General features: G+C 25.1%; 2 protein-coding genes across 19 annotated transcripts in view; one reads left to right on the top strand and one right to left on the bottom strand.

Annotated features, from left to right (window-relative positions):
- The first annotated feature begins 2,834 nt into the window (after positions 1 to 2,834).
- LOC135925666 (uncharacterized) lies at positions 2,835 to 15,156 on the top strand. Of its 8 annotated transcripts, none has more exons than XR_010571705.1 (5): positions 2,835 to 3,781; positions 3,822 to 3,930; positions 3,974 to 4,359; positions 7,667 to 7,808; positions 14,496 to 14,626. XR_010571705.1 is itself a non-coding variant. In XM_065461098.1 (5 exons), exons 1-5 carry the CDS (start codon positions 2,900 to 2,902, stop codon positions 14,838 to 14,840), a joined length of 1,629 nt encoding a protein of 542 aa, XP_065317170.1. In that variant the 5' UTR covers positions 2,835 to 2,899; the 3' UTR covers positions 14,841 to 15,156. The 8 variants fall into 8 exon arrangements, 7 of the variants coding, with proteins under 7 accessions (XP_065317170.1, XP_065317168.1, XP_065317166.1 ...); XM_065461098.1 differs by lacking the exon at positions 7,667 to 7,808 and having other exon boundaries at positions 4,019 to 4,060; positions 4,109 to 4,359; positions 14,496 to 15,156; XM_065461096.1 differs by lacking the exon at positions 7,667 to 7,808 and having other exon boundaries at positions 3,974 to 4,060; positions 4,109 to 4,359; positions 14,496 to 15,156.
- A 104-nt stretch (positions 15,157 to 15,260) lies between these two features.
- Positions 15,261 to 21,424, bottom strand: part of LOC135925664 (uncharacterized) — an 85,316-nt gene continuing 79,152 nt past the window's right edge. For 10 of the 11 annotated variants that reach the window (XM_065461083.1, XM_065461088.1, XM_065461085.1 and 7 more), the window contains 3 exons: positions 19,936 to 20,169; positions 18,665 to 18,881; positions 15,261 to 15,388 (listed from right to left, as the gene is read on the bottom strand). In XM_065461083.1, the coding sequence (XP_065317155.1) occupies positions 15,327 to 15,388; positions 18,665 to 18,881; positions 19,936 to 20,169 (513 nt within the window). In that variant the 3' untranslated portion in view covers positions 15,261 to 15,326. Of the gene's footprint in view, positions 15,389 to 18,664; positions 18,882 to 19,935; positions 20,170 to 21,424 lie in introns of those variants that run through there. The other variant, XR_010571704.1, reaches the window with a different exon arrangement.

The raw sequence follows: 21,424 nt of genomic DNA, 5'->3' as shown, positions 1-21,424 counted from the left end.
ACGTAATATTATATATTTTTCAATTAACTTTTTTATATATATATACTATGTTTTTAGATATAAAGAGAATAATAATAAATTTGATTTAAAAAAAGAATTAAAATAAATAGTTTCTTTTATGGTGCCCCGGTTACGGTGGTACGTTTTTTCGTTTTTCTTTCTCTTTTAAAAAAAAATAAAACAAAGTAAAATAATAAAAGTTTAAAATATCCTTACCTTGAATTCTTTTGTAAAAATAAAAAGTAAACGAATTACTTATCAAATTCGTCGTTCGATATTGGAGATGATATAAGGAAAAATAAAATTTTTTGACTTTTCTTTTCGATAGTCAAAATTTTATCCAAATTTACAAAATTATAAAAGGTAAAAAAAAAAAAATTTTTTGATTTAGAATAAATATAACTTGTTAACTTCTTGTTTCTTTTATGGCGCCCTGTTACGTTTTTGTAAAAAAAGAAAGAATAAAATATAGAAAATTTGCCTAAAATTAAAATAAAAAAGTATAAATTAAATTAAATTTGAAATTGATGACTACCTTATTTATTGATTTGACTACCTATTGTGACGATTGTTTAATCCATTGAGATGACTCTATTTATATGACTACCTATTGTGACGATTGTTTAATCCATTGAGATGACTCTATTTATATGACTACCTATTGTGACGATTATTTAATCCATTGAGATGACTCTATTTATATGACTACCTATTTACTATCTATTGTGATGACTATCTAACCTATGGAGACTGCTTAACCTATGGAGATGACTACCTATTATGACTACCTAATCTATTGTGACTCCCTAACTATTGTGATGACTATCTAACCTATGGAGACTGCTTAACCTATGGAGATGACTACCTATTATGACTACCTAATCTATTGTGACTACCTAATCTATTGTGATGACTATCTAACCTATGGAGACTGCTTAACCTATGGAGATGACTATCTATTATGACTACCTTATCTATTGTGACTACCTAATCTACTGAGATGACTATCTAACTTATGGAGACTGCGTAACCTATGGAGACTGCTTAACCTATGGAGATGACTACCTATTATGACTACCTTATCTATTGTGACTACCTAATCTACTGAGATGACTATCTAACCTATGGAGACTGCGTAACCTATGGAGATGACTAAGAAGTTAAAACATATGAATTAAAAGGGATTGATTTAAATAACCCTTATAAGTAATACTTAATATGATAAAAATGTTTTTGAAATAAAGCTTTTGAAGACAAAAGGTTATGTAAAAATTAAACATCATTATTTTAGAAAAATATTGTGTGAAATTTTAAATTTTTTTTAAGAGAGGGAAATGTGCATAATATTTGCATATTTTAACCTCGGAGATTGAAAATAAATAAAAATAAATTAAATATTAAAACGCTACTAATTAAATATTGAAACGCTAAAAAATGTAAAACGCAAAAAATGTAAAACGCTAAAAGTATAAAACGCTATGATTAACTTAACACCTAAAAAATAATATAATAATTTATTATTCCTTATTCTGGATTAAAATTTTATTCCTTATTCCATAAATTATCATTCCTTATTACATATTTTATTGTTCCGAAATTCAAAATTTTAATCGTGCATATTATTCATATATTTGATTTGATCAACTATTCCAAATTACATATTCCGATTTATTCCAAATTCCAATATTCAACTGGATTAATGATAATAACAATTTTGAGAAATATGAACAACATACGATAAGGATATCAAGCCTACGTACAAACTCACGCAACTCTAATAAACGATTTTATCAAACCTACGTGATAGAATCAAGCCTACGAGAACATTTGAGACTTATGCGCTAACCAAGATAAAACCAAGTACAATCGAAACGGGAAAAAACTTCTGGGACAACAAGCTCTCGATGACTGCTGAGAAGAAGCTTCGTTCTTTGTTGATGAGGGGGAATGTTGATTGATCATATATAAATTTAAAGAATTAATCTTAAATTTGAATAGTTAATCTTATATTATAAATTGATGTGTTTGATATAATTTAACTATTCACAAAAACGTAATATTATATATTTTTCAATTAACTTTTTTATATATATATACTATGTTTTTAGATATAAAGAGAATAATAATAAATTTGATTTAAAAAAAGAATTAAAATAAATAGTTTCTTTTATATATATAATGAATTCAATCTTTCAGGTTATGTAATTTACAAACGAAAAGTTATATATTCAATTTAAATTCAATTTACAATTACATTTATATTACAATACCCATTTTGAAAGAATAGGCCAAGGTAGGATACCTACAGCATGTTCCTAAATATCTAAATAAAAAATATATTTAAATAATAAATAGCTTTATTTTTACCTTAAACAAACCATAAGCTGTTCTTCAACACTTATAGGACGTTTTATAAAATTTGTAGATTTGGTATGTAAAAAAGGTAAAAAGGTTTAACATGTTTTAGTATATAATAAAAAGTTTCCTAATAAAATGAATTATAGATAAAATATAATACTTTGGTCATTCTCATGTAATTATAAAATTTAGGCTCATTATTCAATAGTTTAGGAAAGAGAACGTAAAATTCGCCCTCTTTTGTTTTATTAATATTAACTGGGTTTAATCTTCTTCTCTTTAAGATCATTATGTAAAAAAATGATAATTTGAGAATTGCTACCATTTTGAATTTATAATATCGCTTTGAGAATCGCTACCATCTTGAATTTATAATATCGCTTTGCACTATGAAAGCGAATTCACGGCGAAATCGCAATCGCTCTTGAATTCAGGGTAAAATTCTTTCGCGTTAAAAACTACATTCGCGATAAAAGTTTCGCTGAATTGACATGGAACCATCAAATAATCTGTTTTTAGTGATTTCTTGTTGATTTAACAAATGAACATTAAAAACCAATTTATTCCTATGCTTGACGTAAACTTTATTAAAGAATTGCCAGATAATCGAGATAATGAGGAAGCTACTTGTCAGTATAATAATTCAGAATCATCTTTAAAATTTAACAATATTTTTAAAAAGAATGATGTTTGTACATTTGATCCATATTTTTCTCTACCATATTTTTCATCACCACAATATCCAATTTTTCCTATGTTATATCCAACTAAGCATCTTTTAATTTCACATCCATCTCCATTAATGATACCATCATTTGACCCATCACCTGTTCATTATATAGATACAAGAAATGTTATTAAATCTGGTTATATTAATGACTCAAATAAAATAAATATTGAAGATAATAAAAATTATGCCTTTATTGATAAAAATGACTATTATCTAATAAAGATGGAACAAGATTTGCAGAAAAGTATGAATTCTGAATATTTAAAAAATGTCACATCAGGTGCATCAGAATGCTCTTATATTGAAGAAAAAAATTATAAACCAAAAGATGAACACACCAATATATATCAAGCATTAGGACTATTTATACCCCAATTGACATTAAATTTACAACCTCATTTACCATTAAGTCCCTTTTTGACATATACACCTTTAATATCTAATCCATTGTTACCTTTGCTTTCACCTTATATGCCAGCCCCATTTTTAAAAAATTCCTATTCACTTACTCACAATTATTATGATAACATGAATAATATTGATGAAATTAAATGTAGACAGGAATTAGCAACTATTCTTAATAATGATCATAGAGAAAAATTAAATGAAAATGATATTTTAGAAAAAGATGATGTAAATGAAAATATTATTGAAAATGACATTAAAAATAATAATATTTATGTAAAACCAAAAGTTTATTAATTAACTTATATTTTGAAATAATTTTATATAGATTGAAAGTGCATTATATGATGAACCATTACATAAAAGGATGCGAGTAATATCAATAAGTAAAGATGAGGACTATGATATTCAGTCGGATACAGCAAAAATTGAAATAGGTAATTTGATATGTTTAAATTTACAAACTAGCCTCTTTATTAGAAATAGAAAATACAAATAAAAACAATGTTAATCATTTTTCAATAGATAAAATTATCAAAAAGAATGTGCTAGGAAATGTTGACTTAAGTAATATGAACAGTATTTGCCCTTCAGATTCTTCGATTTTTAAAAAAGGAAGTTTTATCCAACTTCAAAATGGTGAGACAAAGTTGGTTGAAAATTTGAAAACTCAAGATTTCTTAAAAAGTTCAGGTTCTAGTCCTGATTTTGATATTGCAATAGGTCGTGTTATAACAATAAAAACAATTGATTTGAAAATGACTAAAATTTTATTTGCCATCAATGGAATTGCTAATAATCAAGATACTGATTTAAATAATATGGAAAAATTCTCTAATTTCTCAAATGGTTCTGATCACAAAAAAGTAAAATTTAAAAAATTTTAAGCTTTTCATTTAATGAGGAAAAAATTCATCTCAATATTTCCATAATAATACAATTATTTTTTTGGAGAATTTTTAAAAAAAATTAATATATTGAAATAATCTACATTTACAAATTATAATAAAAAAAATGTTTAAAATCAAAATCTTTGAACCAAAATTTGTATAAAATTTTTTAAAAACTTTATTTATAGATTAAAACATAAAACTTAAACCAGATGTATATCAAAATTTGACAAAGAATATAATTATAAATAATTAGAATTCTTGAGTTGGCAGATTTAAATCATCGTGATTTTTTTTAAATAAATGATTTAACTCAATATTTCAAACATTATTTAACAAATTTTATAAAAATATAGTTAATATTTTAATTTGGTATATATAATATTTTATTTTTAACCAGATATCTATTGAGGACTGGCCAATATTTTTTAAAAATTTAACCAATAAGGATTTTATCCACATTTTTATTTTATTATTTATTTATTTTTAGAATAATTTTCCTTTTAATTAATCTTCTTAACTTCAATAAAAAAAGTGAAAGTGAAAATAAATATGTTTAAGGGTTTTTTTAAAATTCTTTAACGATAGAAAAGTAAAGTATATTAATAAACTAATATAAAAAAATTACCATATATTTTGCATATTTTTTATTTGATTCTTTTATGAATCATACAAATTTAAATTTGATTAATTAACAAGGATATCAATATTTTATCTCCAATCGATCTTCTTGATTATTGGGGGTAAATAAGGTTTCCAACTTTGACAACCTTGAAGTTAGTATTTGCATAATTGATAACTTTTCAGCCCGACTCTTTTGATTTTGATAAAATTTTGCACACTGAGAGAACATCATTAGAAAACATCGAATCCAAAATTTTAGCCTTCAAGTACTAATAGTGAGATATCAATGGTCATAAAGATCTTTTTTCGAAAAATTCCATTTTTTAAAATTGAGATGAGCTATAAAATGACGCTAAAAATAAAAATTGTATGTCATTTTGTAACTCTATTCAAGGCTTTTTATTAAATATTAAGGATTTTAGTAAAACAATAATCTTGCGGTTTTTATTTTTGTACTGAAAACTCCAGATGTTTCGCTTTCCTATTTCTTTGAATTTAATATTTTATTATTCACTTATATCTATAAGTAAAAAATTTAAACTTGGGACAGCCATGTGTTTTTTAATTATTACGATTTTAAAAAAATAAAAATATTTTTTCCAGAAATACATGGCAAACTTATATAAAATAACGCATTTTTGATTATTAATATTTTTGATTTTTTTCCATTTTTAAACATAAATATTTTTAATATCATTATGAAATTTAGCTTCGATTATAATAGTTTTTACTTATTTTCGGTTTTTTATCAAATTGAGTTTTTAACGTCTTAATCCGTTTTGCATAAATAATAAGTACCCCCAGTCGTCTTTGATGAGCTCACTGTTAAAATATTATTTTTTGTTATAAAAAGGAGATCAGGTGTCGCTGAATAAACCAAAGAATTTGTTCGTCCTTTAGGATGGAATAGGTTATTTTCATTTCTCTTTATTTACATCCACTTTTACACAAATCCTCAATCGTTTCTTACATACAGGTCACTTATCCTCTATTTTCATTGATTAACATATCCTTACATGGATTTACTATATTCTTCACAATAAACTTCTGCTAATTGGAATACATTTTAATATTGAGCTTAGTTAAACCGATTTTAGAGACTATGTGAATTTTTTATGTCCCAAGTATTAAGATAAATTTACTAGCCTTATACTGTGTTATGTAGGTATAAGAAAAATTTACATCTTTTATAGGCTCTTCATCCTATTTTAAAATTGTATCGGTTTAATTTTTTGATCTAGATAAGGTCTTTGTAATCCTTCCTTGGCAACTAACCTATTCTGGATTTTTAATTATATTTCTGAAATAGCTTTTAATATTTTCGCTATCTTTTTTTAAATCATTTTTTAGTAAGTTTTTTTTCTTAACAGGAGATATTCCAATTTCATTTAAAGAATATTGCTTGTGTCTATTGATGTGGATTCTATGATGATATTATCTATTTCATATTCACTGTCAGAATTTATATTTTTAGATTTTTTTGTAATACTTACGGCATTGATCAGAAATATAGTGTTTTACGTCTTAATATTTGGAAATTTAGATGTCAGAATTTTTAGCAGATTCATTTTATAATTAAAATGCTTAGTTCTATGAAAAAAATATAATTAATATCGAAACATTTGTTAAATAAAAATTAATTAATAACCGGCAGTATGAAAACTGGCTTTTATCTTTCAATAATTATTAGTCGTAACTATCTTTTTAGGAAATTTAATCATATATAACAATTATTTTTTCCAAGATATTAATATTAATAATTATAAGGCCTGTCAAAGGCGACTATATTTTTAATGATATTAATACTGGAAAATCATATTATTTATGTTTAAAAATGGAAAAGATTCAAAAAAATTAATAATTTTGACAAAAATGGGTTATTTTATATAGTAGCACCTTTTAAAAAAAATATTTTTATTTTTTTAAAAATCGTAATAACTAAACCTATGGCTGTCCCAAGTTTAAATTTTATTACTTATATATATAATATAAGTAAATAATAAAATATTAAATTCAAATAAATTCGGAATGCAAAACACCGGGAGTTTTCAGGTTCAAAATTTAAAAAAAAACCGCAAGATTAAATAATCCTAAATATTTAATAAAAGTCCTTTAATAGAGTCCTTTAATAGAGTTAAAAAATGACACACAATTTTTATTTTTAACATCATTATTTTATAATTTATCTCATTAAAGAAAATTTTCGAATAAAGATTTTGGATCTTTTGACACTTGATATCTCAGAAACTATTAGTAATTGGAGGCAAAATTTTGGATTCGATGCTTTCTAATGATGTTCTCTCAGTATGATAATTTTTATCAAAATTAATATTGTCGGGCCGAAAAATAATCGATTTGATATGGAATACCAATTTGGCATTTCCTGCAACGGGGGTTTTCCCAGAATTAGTCTTCATCACCGCTGGTGATATAGGTAATGTTGTTAAATGTCTTGATTTGAGCCTATTTTTTTAGAACGGCTAACTCAATATGTTAGCCAGAAAGATATAGCCTAAACCTAAAGATTTCGAAGCTTCCTTCCTTCCTCCCTTTTAGAAATAAATTAGTTTTCGGCCTTTTCGCCCAAATATTTAAATGTAATGAACTTCAAATTATGAGATTTTTGAATTAATATCATTCTTAAATGACTTTATTTTAGTTGCCTTCCAGGATTTAATTTTAAAACTCCTCCCAAAACAACTGGAGACTTTCCCCTCCAGCAGACCCCCAAGTCGTTGACACCAAAAAAAATTAGAGTGCATCTTCTGGTACAAAAACAAAGATCAAAGGATTTATTCGAGGTTGTGTTTTTAAACATTCTCATATAAACTTTTACATTTTTTATTTAAAAAAAAATGGTATTCCTGTTAAACCTTGTGCCATTTGAGCAGTAATTTGGAATCAATTTTTTTGTATCAGAAATGAGAAATATTTATATATTTAGAATAACCATTTAATTAGCATTTTAATGATATGTGTATATCGATATATTATATTTAGTTTTGGAAAGAAACTGATAAAACCATATTTCTTATATTTTGTAAAAATATATATTTGACCAATAATTTGGAATTTATTTTTTAAAAATCAGAAATGAGAAATATTTATATCAATTTGCATTTAAATGATATGTATGTCTGCAAAAGTTGGCCCGACCGGACCTAATATTTTTTAAAAAATTCGGGCCTGGTCGGGCCTTAGAATTTTTTTTAAAATATATCTAAATTTATCAATTTTATGTTGAATTTTTTAAGTAAAGTAAAAATATTTAATTTTATTTATATAAAACTAGACGCCATATGATATGTATCTTTTATTTTGAGTAATTATAATATTTTAAAAGAATTAATTTCTATATTTAAATAAATTCGGGCCGGGCCGGCAAAACTTTTTAAAAAAAGTTAGGGTTCGGGACAGGCCACTAAATTTTTTTAAAAAATTTCGGACCGAGCCGGGCTTTTAAAATTAGGCCTGATGTAGATCACTAATGTGTATATCGATTTATTATATTTAATTTTGGATACAAATAGATTAAATCATATTTCTTATTTTAGAAAAAAATAAATATTTGAGTAATAATTTGGAATTAGTGCTGTAAACTTTATGTCAAAATGAAACTCGTTACGTCTGAAAAAAGGAACGCGTTACTGTTACTATATGGAAAGGGAACGCGCGTTTCTGGCTATTCAAAAAGTAACGGGTTACTCGTTATTTTCTCCACCACCTCGTATAAAAACAAAGATCATAGGGATTATGCTAGCGCAAGATTTTAAATGTTCTCTTTTTAAACGAGAAGAGAATTTTTAATTGGCTCGCATAAAATAAATAAAAAATCAAAGAATTTTATACGAGCTCTTGTTTTTAAAATTGCTTTAGACGTTAAGTCAAAAAACAATCGTTACATTTAAAAAAGAAATGCGTTACCGTTACATTACTGGCTATTTATAAAGTAACGCGTTACTCTTTTGAAAAATTGATTATTATATACAAAAATTTTCTATATATAATATAAAGAAAATATACAAAAATGATATATTATAAGATGAGATCTTTTTAAAATAATTTTTTTTCCTATGTATAATATTAAAAAAATTATACAAGAATAATATATTATAAGATAGGATATTTTTATAATAATTTTTTATTTATCTTAAACAACAATTGATTTTCAAAATGTTGATCAGAAACAAGAGAATACTCTGCACATCTTTCTCCATGCTAAACACACGTTCAACTGGCACAGAGGATGGGAAGGTTGTATTATATTTAACAAATAATAATTATAATAGGTAGAATTTATTAAAAATTAAAGATTAATTTTTATTTAGATCATCTTCAAAAATATCTTCATTCAAATCCTTATTAACAAAATAAGCAAAAAAAACTTACCAAAATCCAAAATATAAAAAAAAAGAACTTACAGAAAATCAATAAATCACAAGAATCCGAAAATGAGGGAACTTACAAAAAATCAAAGAGCTTACGAAAAATATCAGAACTTAAAACCAAAGGCTTACACAGATATCTCAATACTACTTCGATAACTCTTATAAATCAAACTTGATAAAACAAAATCTTAGAAAAATTAATTCTTCGTTTTTGAAAATTTCAACACAAATGATATTAATCGTTTTTTTATTTTAAGCACACAAAAAAAATTATCTTATAATTTTAAGCATAAAAAAATTATTTTATAAATTTAAGCATATAAAATTAATGATCAAAATCAAATCATTTTACAAAAACTATATAAAAAAAATGATATCAAAAATCAAAGTTTTATTATTAAAATGATTGACATTATTAATTTTATATAAACAAAAGGAAAAATATAGCGAACTACGACACTTATCAAATTTTTTTTATCTTTATCAGAAAATAATCTGGTATATGGGTTGTTTTTAAAGGAATCAAGGTCTGCTTTTTCTTTGTTAAGATATTTCAAACTGGAAATATTCAAGCTTTTCTCCGTCGTTAAACTATAATTTATCCAGGACCAATCTAATTTGAATAGTGGGTGAAATTTTGCTGATTATATATATTCATATTTATAGATTATTCGAATCTATTGAAAATAAATATATTCAAAATATAAATTGTAAACAATATTTCATTTGTATACCTTTTATCTATGTCTTGCAACTTATTTAAAGCAATTTTTTAAAAGTTTTAATATTATAATAGTTATCGTGGGAGTGAGATATCCCAAATGTTCTAAAATCGGAGGAGCTATAGCAACAGGTTCCATAACATAAAATCACATATATACATATCATATTTTTTTAATCACTAACCATACTATATCTTTGAACGACTTGCCATTATCAGAAATCTCTGAAATTCGGATTTATCAAAAGATTCGCCAAATTGGTCATTCCCTTTACTAAGACTATTAGTTTCACGGAGTTTTAAAAAAAGTTCCATCTTGTTATAACTGATTTAATCTGATATCTTCTTTGCATTTTTTCCATAAAAATGGCTGCACAGTTTCAAGACAGCCCATGCTTATCCCACAATTGAAGTTTTACAAAGTGTAGACTTTGTACATTTTTTTATTAGGGTAAAAAATGTTTCATATTGGGGCCAGGGCATAAATAATTTTCATCTGATACAATTGACATAATATTCTTTATAAAATAAATTATAATATTAAATTAACAGATCTTGATTGATTCAATATTAATTATTAACAACTGAAAATTTAAAATAAAAATGAAGGAATTTGGTATTGATCTGACTTAAAAACTCGGCTTAAATTAGTTATAAAATTAAAAAAATAAATAGAAATAATTTTATTATACAATATAATATGTTTTTCATTTTAAGAAAATATTTTAAGTAACGTTTTATGTTACCGTTATTCAAAAAGAAAGAAACGCGTTACACGTTACTCTCAAGAAGAAGGATGGCGTTCCTTTTCTTCATTTTTCATCAGAAATGAGAAATATTATATATTTGAAAACACCATTCAAGGCATTTTAAAGAGATCTGCAAAATTAGGCCCGACCCGAATGGACTTCGGGGGGGGGGGGGTCGCGTTATTATTTTTTTTAAAATTCGGACCGGGTCGGGTCGAGTCTTGGAATTTTTTTTAAATATATCTAAATTTATCAATTTTATGTTGAATTTTTTATGTAAAATAAAAATATTTTATTTTATTTATAGAAACTAGACGCCATATAACATATATATTTTATTTTGAGTAATTATAAATTAATTTCTATATTTAAATAAATTCGGGTCAGGCCGGCAAAACTTTTTAAAAAAATTTCGGGCCGGGCTTGAATAATTAGGCTGCAGATCACTAATGTGTATATCGATATATTATATATAATTTTGGAAAAAAATTGATAAAACCATATTAATATTTCTCTTTTCTGAGAAGACTATATCCTAAATAGAAAAAAAATAAATTTATTAATTTTGAAGGAAAAAATAACAAGCTATTTTTAATGTAAAAATAAAATATCATCTAAATCATTTTTCGTCATTTACATTTATTTTTTTAAAAAAATAATAGAAATTAGTAAATTTGAATAAAAAATTTTTCATAATTTATTTATTGGGGTAATTTTTATGAAAAAACTAGTAAGTAATAATTATGTATTTGGTGATTGATATTTTCTCATTTTTTTGGTTATGTTTTTCTTTTTTTAACTTTAATTTATATAAAACTTTAAAAAAAATAATGGAAGATTTCGGACATGTTTCATAATTTAATTAATTTGCGAAAATTTATAAATGTTGAGTTTTTTTAAATATATTTAGGATACAGCTTAAAAAATTAATTCCAAATTATATATTTATTTTTTCTTCATGGACAGAAATTCAAAATTGAAAAGTCCGATTTTGGATAGGTAAAATTTTTTATTGAAAATATATAGTAAAAATATCATATAATTTCGTTATAATTTTAATAATATATAAATATTTCATAATATATTAGAAAAATTAACCTGGGACAAACGTTTATGATTTATTATTCATGACACGCTTTAAAACTATTTCAACTTTAAGAGAGACAATAACGACACAAATCTGAACGATGTTCATCGATAATTGTTGAACAATGAGAATATCTTCTCCTTTGCCCAGATCTTATATGTATATGTAAGGCGGCACATCTAATCTCCAAAGGCACTTTTTTTAATTAAATGGTTATGGGTAGGGCTCTGCTGATATGTTCATATAAACTTTCATTTCTGCCAGAATACAAGCCCCTTAAGTTTTTTAGTCATAGAAGGTTGGATTTTTTAAAGTTTATCGAAATCAAAAGATTCGCTTTGAGAGGCCAAAGTATTAATATCATTGGTATGGATAAGCAGGCATTCAACCCTATTTACAGGCATTAGTTTGGTTATAGATTGATCTTAGAAATCGGGTATTATGCTCCAATATTCCCGGTAGGCTGCTATTTATTCATCTCCATTAGCAATTTATCGCTAAAAAAATTATTTCAATTTTAAAAATATTGGCAGATTTAAATCTATGAAATAATAATAAATATAAGTACCAAAAGGGAAAAAAATATTTTTTTTAACGTTTCATATTTTGGGCAGCATATAAATTATTTTGAAATATCAAAAATTCCGAAAGAAATCAGATAGTTTCTTTTCGGCCCATAAGTTTATTATAGTGGAGCATCATTTTTCTAATATGTGGGAGTATATAATAAATTTACAATATATTGAAACAGAGGGTTCATTAATATATACTGATATCCTTTCATCAGTTGACTGTATTCTGCATAGTGGGATTCATTGAAACCCATTATAAATAATATATTAAAAATAGGACGTATTATATATTAAAAGAAAAGGGGTAAATGCATATATAATGGTGATTTTAAATATATAATAAATATTTATCATTTCTGATAAAAAAAAATGATTCCAAATTCGTGCTCAAATGACACAAGTTTTTTCAGCTCGCATAAAACCTTTTATCTGTTTTAATACTTTAAAATCCGCTCCTCGTATAAATAAAAACAATTCTAAAAAATTTTATACTAGATTAGGTAGAACCGATTTATTATTAAATTACTTTGTGAAATTATTAAATAAATCATTGTTAAATTATTATCATTATTTAATATTTGCCCATTTATGATATTTTAATATATTCTGATTGTAGAGCCAAATTTTTCAAACCCGGCCTAAATTTTTTTTAAAAAATGTAACCTACCCGATTTGGAAGGAAACTTTTATTTATTTATCCTGAAAAACCTGGCCTGAAGTTAAAATATAAATTTGTTCCCCCGGGCCGGATTTATTTAAATATAGAAAAATTTTTAATTTTATAAATAATATTCTACAAATAAAAAATTATTGGTGTTTTGTTTCTTATAAAATTTTAAAGTATTAATTTTTAATTTTATAAATAATATTCTACAAATAAAAAATTATTGGTGTTTTGTTTCTTATAAAATTTTAAAGTATTTAAATTTATTTCTCAAAATTATATATTATATTTAAATATATAAGCCCTGATATTTTTTAAAGCTCGTTCGGGCCAAGTCTTATAGATCCTATGACAAATTATTTTAATTAAATTAATGTGTACATCAGTGGCGTTACTAGCCTTTACAATCTCTTGGGGCTCAACTTTAAAAAGGGAAATTTGTTTACCTTTTTTAAGAATCTTTTCAAAATTCTTTTTTTTAGGAAATATTTTAATTACTCTTTTTAAAGGTATTTTCTAAACAAAAATAGGGGTCTCGAGTCCCCACGCCCCACTAGTTTCGTTATTGGTTTACATATTCTGAATTGATCATAGTATCAACAGACCTATTCAAAAAATGAATTATTCAGAATAATTATTAATGTTTTTTAAAATAAAATTGAATCATTTGTCATTCCTATTTCCTTAGTTGGAACTAATTTGCCCTTCCAAGAAATGGCATGTCTTATAAAGGAATAATAAGAAAATCTTTTTGCCTTAAAAATTGGCTTGGCATTATAAATTAATATGCAGTTTAATTTCGGTTGATCGGGGTTGATTAAACTGCGAATGCCAAGGTAAACTACAAATGCTTAAGTAAAATTTTTTAATATATACATTAATTTTTTATTTATTTTGTTACACTTTAATAATACAATCATTTCTGTACTCTCATCCCAGACGATCAGAAAGTATAAGTTTCGCCTTAAATAATCTTTCAACACTAGCACTTGAGCGCAAGGCAGTATTTAATTTTATATAATATATAAGAAAAAAATAATATAAATTACATTTTATACACCAACTTAGGATTTAATATTATTGAAATTTAAAATATAATTATTTTTAATATAATTATATTAAAGGATTTAAACTATTTACTAAGAGATAAAAGGAAATACAACTATTAATGTATGTTCCTTTATTATTAAATATATCTAATAATTTAATTTTTATAAGTTATTTATATCATAAGAAGATGAATCCTACAAAAATAAAGAAAAATAACCGATGAATATTTATAAATTATCTACATACACTACATATAGATGACGCACATGTTAGTTCAAAAAAGTCATTTGTTTTTCGTCCAGGACACAAAGGAGAAACAAGGCGGATGGTCTTCTGTTAGTCCAAAAGATTCTTTGAAAGAATTTGGTTTGCTATGTCGCCAATTGCTACCCTGCGATAATTGCCTCGTTATATTGGCCAAGAATAAAAATTTGTTCTCGGATCCGTTATCAAAGTGTGTCAATCCCAGCCCAAATCTTATTACAAACAATAGTTTCAAAACTTTTTTGTCTGGAGGGTGTAACCTAGAAAATCACGAAAAATTTCGTCCACTATTTTTACCACCGTCGTCAACTTTTATTTCTAGATCTCGCATTTCTTAATAAACTTATTCTAATTGTTTTTTGTTTAATTAAATAAAAATGAAAATTATTTATTATTTAAGTCTCGTATTCTGATTTTTAAAATTCATATAGTTGTTAACGGTGACTATAAGATTATATCGATGTTTACAATTTTAAAAATTAACGAATCTCTTTACCTGAATAACATTTCATGTTAAGGTATTAAATATTAATAGTTTTCTTGTCTTTTAAAATACTTTTTAATGATGCATCTATTTTTTTAAATATAAATATAGGAATTATACGTAATTCTCGAGTTGAACACTTTATTTGAAAAACGTTATTGTGACCATTAAAAATAATTAGAAATTTAAATTATAATTAGCAAAATATTAAATTTGATATATAAAGTTTACTTATAATATTTATCAATAAAATTAAACTAATCAAAGCAAATTTTATTACTTTATTATTTTTAACACAATACAACAAGAATAATAAATAATATTCCGAGACAGTCATATTCTATGTCGATATAGTAAGATTGGTGATTAATTCTTTGACGGAAGGATAGAGACTACATCTATCTACAATATTGTAATAAAATATTTATTAATCCATAATATAATAAACTGCCTTTACAGTTGGTAAGTTAGGTATTTGACCAATTTAATTTCCTTTTCGGGCAGTATTGTTTCATAAAATATTTAAGCAAAGGTGAAATACTATCATAGTGTATACAAAAATCACTCTTTGATGGTGTGCTGATAAATTACAGACTTAAACGGAAAAAGAGAAAATCATTTAGACCCTAGTTCCATCCCAAGATATGGACAATATTTTTTATTGAAACGGGAATAGGATAGGGTTCGACAGATATGGTTTGCAAAAATAGAAATTTTAGACTCGATTTGAATTTAAAAAAATAAATATTTAAAAGCCCGGCAGATTTTTTGCTCTGGCTTTGATTTTATTTTGATCATTCTAATAGCCCAGCCAGGAATATTTAAATTTTTTTATTTAATACTTGGTTGTATTTTGCAAATTGTCTCAAAGGAATCGAAAATATGAGTAAATGAATATTAACTATGATTTCCCAACATATTTTTATTGATTAATTAATATAATTTATTAAATAAATTAAAGATTCGGGTTCGTTAATTTTTATAAACCGAGTTCGGATTTTTAAACCATTTTCAGCCCGTTCGGTATCTACATGTCTCTAATTTATATTTAAAAAAATACGTACTTTTATCAGAGGTTTTTAAATATTTTAATTAAATTTAAAAGAGCGGTGGAGCGGCGCTCCTCCATTCCAGCCCAGGAGCTATCTCCCGTTCCTGCTTTTTAAAGGGAAGGGCGCTTTAGGTGTTTAAGTGTAGAGGCGCTCCTGTAGCGCTGCTCCTTAGCAACTCTGATTAAACCCAATATCCCATATCATGCATTCACTTATATCAAAATACATAGATGGTCATTTAAATTATATTTTGATGTCCATTCTATATTGGTAAAAATTTATGTTTTATAAATGAATGTAAAAACATTATTGGCCATTTTTTGCCAATAAAAAACCCTTGGAATAAGAACTTAGATATTGCTAAAATCTACATCTTTTTTGTAATAATAATTTCAAAATTTATTGCGGCTAACCCACAAAATCTCTGAGGGTTAAAACAAGTGGTAAGTTAAATAACTATATTTTTTACTTCAAAAGTAACTAGTTAAGTAGCAGTTAATTTACAAATTTTCTATATAAGTAACAATTTTTATTTTCAATTTATCTTTTTATTATGCAAAATAAAATATATTATAAATAATTGCAATTTTCAAAATGAAAAATATTAATTTTTCATAAAAATTTCAAATCATAAACAAATGACCCAAATCACCTATCTTATGCCAAATACGGATGCACATCACATGTCTGTCGAATAGCAATCATACAAGATCATGCGGAAGATAATATTATAACGGCATTTAAAGTGGTTGACAAAAAATTGTAAATCTTCATAGTTAAAAGTGATCGCGAACGATATTTTTAAAATGGCTAAGTGAAGACCGAATCCCAATTATAGTAGATAGCATGAAAGTTTTTCACACTACTCAGTACATTGCTAAACTTAATAGGTATTTTCTCATCATAAAAGTCTTATCAATAACAAAGAAAATGGCATCTATTTCCCCCTTATTTTGCATTCAAGGTTTTCTTGTATGAACATTATTACAGTTATTTTGTTGAAGAGATGAGGGAAAGATTAATAGATCTTTGAATATGATAATTCGAAAATTACATGTTAATTGTTGAATCAACGAACAAGGATCCGAACCATAACGAATATTGGTTCTTTCAGGTCTAGGTTCAGATAAAAATAAACATGGTTATCAAAAAAAACATAGGTTATTCTTCTTTAATAATATGCGGTATGCAAGGATTATATTTTTTATAACTTTATTATGTAGATATTTGATTCAAAAATCCAGTTCCTATGAGTTTAAATTAGGGCTGTGCCGATATTAAATATCGGATCGGCACCGATATTTAATGTTTTCTAAAAATATAGGATCGGGCCGATACATGTTTAAAACCGATCCGATCTTTTTACTTTTCATTTTTTTATTATTTTATATTTATTTTACATTAATAATATTATAATTTTTTTTAAACAATGCAAATGCACAAAACCCCTTAAATTTTATTTATTCAAATAGATTTATACTATTATAAAAGTTTTTTTATAAAAATAGAAAGGAACACCCAGTTATATTTATTTTAAATCTTTTTAAATAATAGCGCCAATTTTATTATTTATACTTTAAATATCTGAATTATAAAAATATAAAGGACAAAGATAATTTTGCAAAATGCGTTATCTGCGGAATTCTAATTTCACGGGGAGGAATAATGAAAAATTCATTTAATACTAACAATATCTGTAAACTTTTTTAAATTATTGTAGAAATAAAAAAATTAAATTAAATGCATAATTCGATTTTTTGCATAAAAAATATTGATTTCTTAATTAAATTTGGTTCAAAGGGGGGTTGAAAAATCAATATAAATATCGGATCGGTTTTGGGCCAATTTGGATTGGATCGGTGAAAAATATGTGGATCAGCACAGCCCTAACAAAAATGGAAAATCATAATTAGAAATATACACTTAAACCTGTCTAATTTGGGAATGTGGCCAAGATTTTAGACCAATTAGACACTTTCCCGATTTATCAAGACTACTTTTTTTTAAAAAAAATCTGTTATATTAGGAGTTTAGCCAAAAGTGAGATTATTCAATCATTTTCAAATAATTTTTTATTTTTATTAATTCATCATCATCATCATGAGGAAAATTATGAAATAGTATATGTTATCTTTGTTTTTTTTTGATTGTATAAAATATATTTTATTTGTATGACGTTTAATAACGTCTTCTTTGTATTTGTGAATATTGTAAACAGTATTTTAAAAATATTAAATTTTTAGTTCTTTTTAAGTATTTAGAAATTAAAGTATACAATTGTTCATTTTATCAAGTCATTTTCTAATAGTAGTTAGTATAGATTAGAACTCAAAATTTCGGTTAAATTAAGAAGTTGCCCGATAGATAAGTTTGAATTAATTGCATTACAAAATATTTATTGATATTCGAAAAATTGTAGCTAGTTACATGCCAAACTTACTTTTGCCTAATATAAGTGAATACAGAGTTTTCTCTCACATAGTCAGTTTAACAACAATAGTTATGGGTTATAAGTTATTTGAAATGTCCAGTTGTAAAAAAATGAATAATTTTAGATGTTTTAAAATCTCAATTAAATTCCAACTCTCCTTTTTTTAATAATAAAAAAATATTTATGAGGATAAACTTGGAAAATTTTGGTAATGATATTCGGCAAAACGTTTTAAAACTATGTTAATAGCAGAAATCACGGGTGAATTAGGTAGCGCACTAGAGGATTTCGTGGGATCCGCCAGTTGAGTAATATTGTTATTTATATCATATACGATGGGAACGACCAAGGAATGTGGTTGGATATTTGACGAAACATTGTTAGACGTATATTGGCTCTTTTTGAGTTCTAACTACAATTATAATAATGTTATGAATGGTCCTATGAGTTTTTTTAAGAAAATAGCATATAAAAAATCGAACTTTTCAGATTTATAAAATTAAGTGATAAAAATATGGTTCGCAACTTTTAAAAAATATTGTTTTAAAACAATTGTTAATGCTATCTTATATTTTAGAAATTAAATTTATTATTTAATTTAAACTGTATGTGAACTTTAAACTAGTATTTTGCATTTATTACGATAAAAATTTATTCAGTTATAAATTAAATCTATTATCTAACTGAAAAGAAATGCTACTTTTTAAAAAGATTTAGGACACAAAAAGTGTCCAATTTTTCTGATTAGAATGGTATTCAGAATTAAGACCAAAGATAAACCGATACCAAATAGATTAATTTTTTACTAAAAATATTAAATTTTCTCGCAAAATATATTAAATATTTATAACTTTCCAATTATTTGGAATAGTTATTTATATGCTTTTTAATAAAATCTAATCATTTGTCATTTTTATTGATAATCCATCAATCTGAAAAGTGACACGATTAACAAGGTAAAGAATACATCAATTGCTTGTGAAGGGCTTACTTAGCTAGAACTAATTTGTTTAAAAAAATCGCATGTTTTAAATAGTGCATTTTAATTTCGTTAATAACTTGATCACATGTTCTTTCATCAAATTATTATAATTTTTAATTAGATGGGCAATAAAAAAAATTCTGTCGATATACTTTGATATTTTTAAAAAGCAAATTATTCGAATAGAATATAGGTAGTAAATTTTATTATTTGTACGAATAGTAAATGATTCGATTCCTTAATGCACTATTCCAATTATATTCGTTTTTGAATAATATTTTGAAATTTGTAAGCTTACTTTTTAAGAATAATTTTAGGTACAAAAATATTTAAAAAATAAAAAACTGATATTTAAATATAATTTGGCTAAGTTTGTTTGTTTTTTAATAAATTATATAGTATATATCATTCGTCGATATCGGTCTGCAAAAAAATGGTATCGACGCATTTCTGCCTAAAACATTATAAAAGAAATAAAAATTACAAGGAATAGCATTTTATTTTTGATGATCACGGCAGGCGAACCGATTGGAGCCAAGATAGGGCCTATGGGAGGAATCGTTAAACACCATTCTAAATTCCATTTAAAGGAGTTATTAGTTCCTATTAAAAATTCTAAACGCATTATATCGATGCAATCTTTCAAAACATTAATAGGTGCTCCTAATATACGGCAATATGATACCAGACTATTGTACCTAAAATCACGATCAAAAATCTTTTTCATCGAATAAAAAATATATAATTATTTAATGGATTAAGTTGGACATTTAAAAAAACATATATTGTAAATCATATAAAATAATATATTATGCATTTCCGAAATATTCTTTTCAAAATACATAATGTAGTTTTGTTATGAAGATTTTGGTCATAGACTGGCCAAAATTAGACGTTTTTAAGAATCGGCTCAAATCGAGCCATTTAACAACACTATTTATACATAACAAAAAATTAATAAAAGAAACCAAAATTGAATATTATTTTTCGTCATATTATCTGCAAAAAAGGATTTAAACATATCTAATAAGTCACATTCAGCTAGTGCTATTAAACGGCTTAATCTCAAGATTTTAGTCAAAAGTAAATTATTAAGCTTGGAAATTTTGAGAAACAGATATTTTGGTAAGTTCGTGAGCATTTCCACCCAAAAATCGGATTAGATCACGATATTTGAGATAAGGACGGATGTCCTAAATAAAAATATTAATGGTCCGATTATGTAAAATGTATTTAAAAAATTTGGTAGGCGCCTAGAAGTCTGCATTGGGCGGAGTTTTCGCCCGCTTGCCCATGAATAGGCATGGTAGGGTTTTTTTTAAATATTTTTAAAATTAAGTGGGTGACGGGCGGGCGGATTAAAAAATTTTTTTAAAGTAATGGGCGGGTAAATTTTTGATATTTTTCAGGCGAAATGAGCAGAACAGACTTCAATTTATTAAAAATAATAGTTTTATTTCGTAATATTGCATATTATATATGTTTAATTAAAAATACATTTAAATAAATAAATAAAGAACACAATAAATAATTTATATACATTAGGCGGGAGGGTAAATTAAAAGAATTATAAGTGAGCGGGTGGGCGGGTTAAATAAATTTCAAAACAACAAGTGGGCGGCATTTTTGCCTAAAAACCTGCCCATTGCAGACTTCTAAGGACGCCCCTGCTTTTAACTTATAATTTCCAGTTTTAATATTTTATTATATGTAAAACTAGAATATTATGATGATATTTTATATGCAAATTAAATTATAAATGATTAAAATTGTTTTTTAAACTCAATCTTGATTAATCAAAGAGTTATCATTTTTTTTAAATTCGTGGATAAGAAACTAAAATAAAAGTTATATAAAATAAAGAGAGTTGATTGTGATTTTAACTTGATCATAGTAGTGTTGTAAACGAACGCGTTAAAATGAACGCGTTCGTGAACGAAGTTCGTTTTTTTGAAAAAAAGTGATGAACGGCG

This window comes from Gordionus sp. m RMFG-2023, chromosome 3 (genome assembly GCF_954871325.1).
Source record: "Gordionus sp. m RMFG-2023 chromosome 3, tfGorSpeb1-WG-v2, whole genome shotgun sequence".
Lineage (NCBI taxonomy): Eukaryota > Metazoa > Nematomorpha > Gordioida > Chordodea > Parachordodidae > Gordionus > Gordionus sp. m RMFG-2023.
Note: the sequence above shows the minus strand (reverse complement) of the source record. Positions and strands in the feature narration are given on the sequence as shown.

What these genes read in the sequence shown, in the direction of transcription:
- LOC135925666 (XM_065461094.1), top strand. Translation starts at nt 2,900, where the DNA reads ATGAACATTAAAAACCAATTTATTCCTATGCTTGACGTAAACTTTATT. An exon ending in ATATTTATGTAAAACCAAAA is followed by an intron (nt 3,782 to 3,821) that starts GTTTATTAATTA and finishes AATTTTATATAG; the next exon opens with ATTGAAAGTGCATTATATGA. An exon ending in TACAGCAAAAATTGAAATAG is followed by an intron (nt 3,931 to 3,973) that starts GTAATTTGATAT and finishes CCTCTTTATTAG; the next exon opens with AAATAGAAAATACAAATAAA.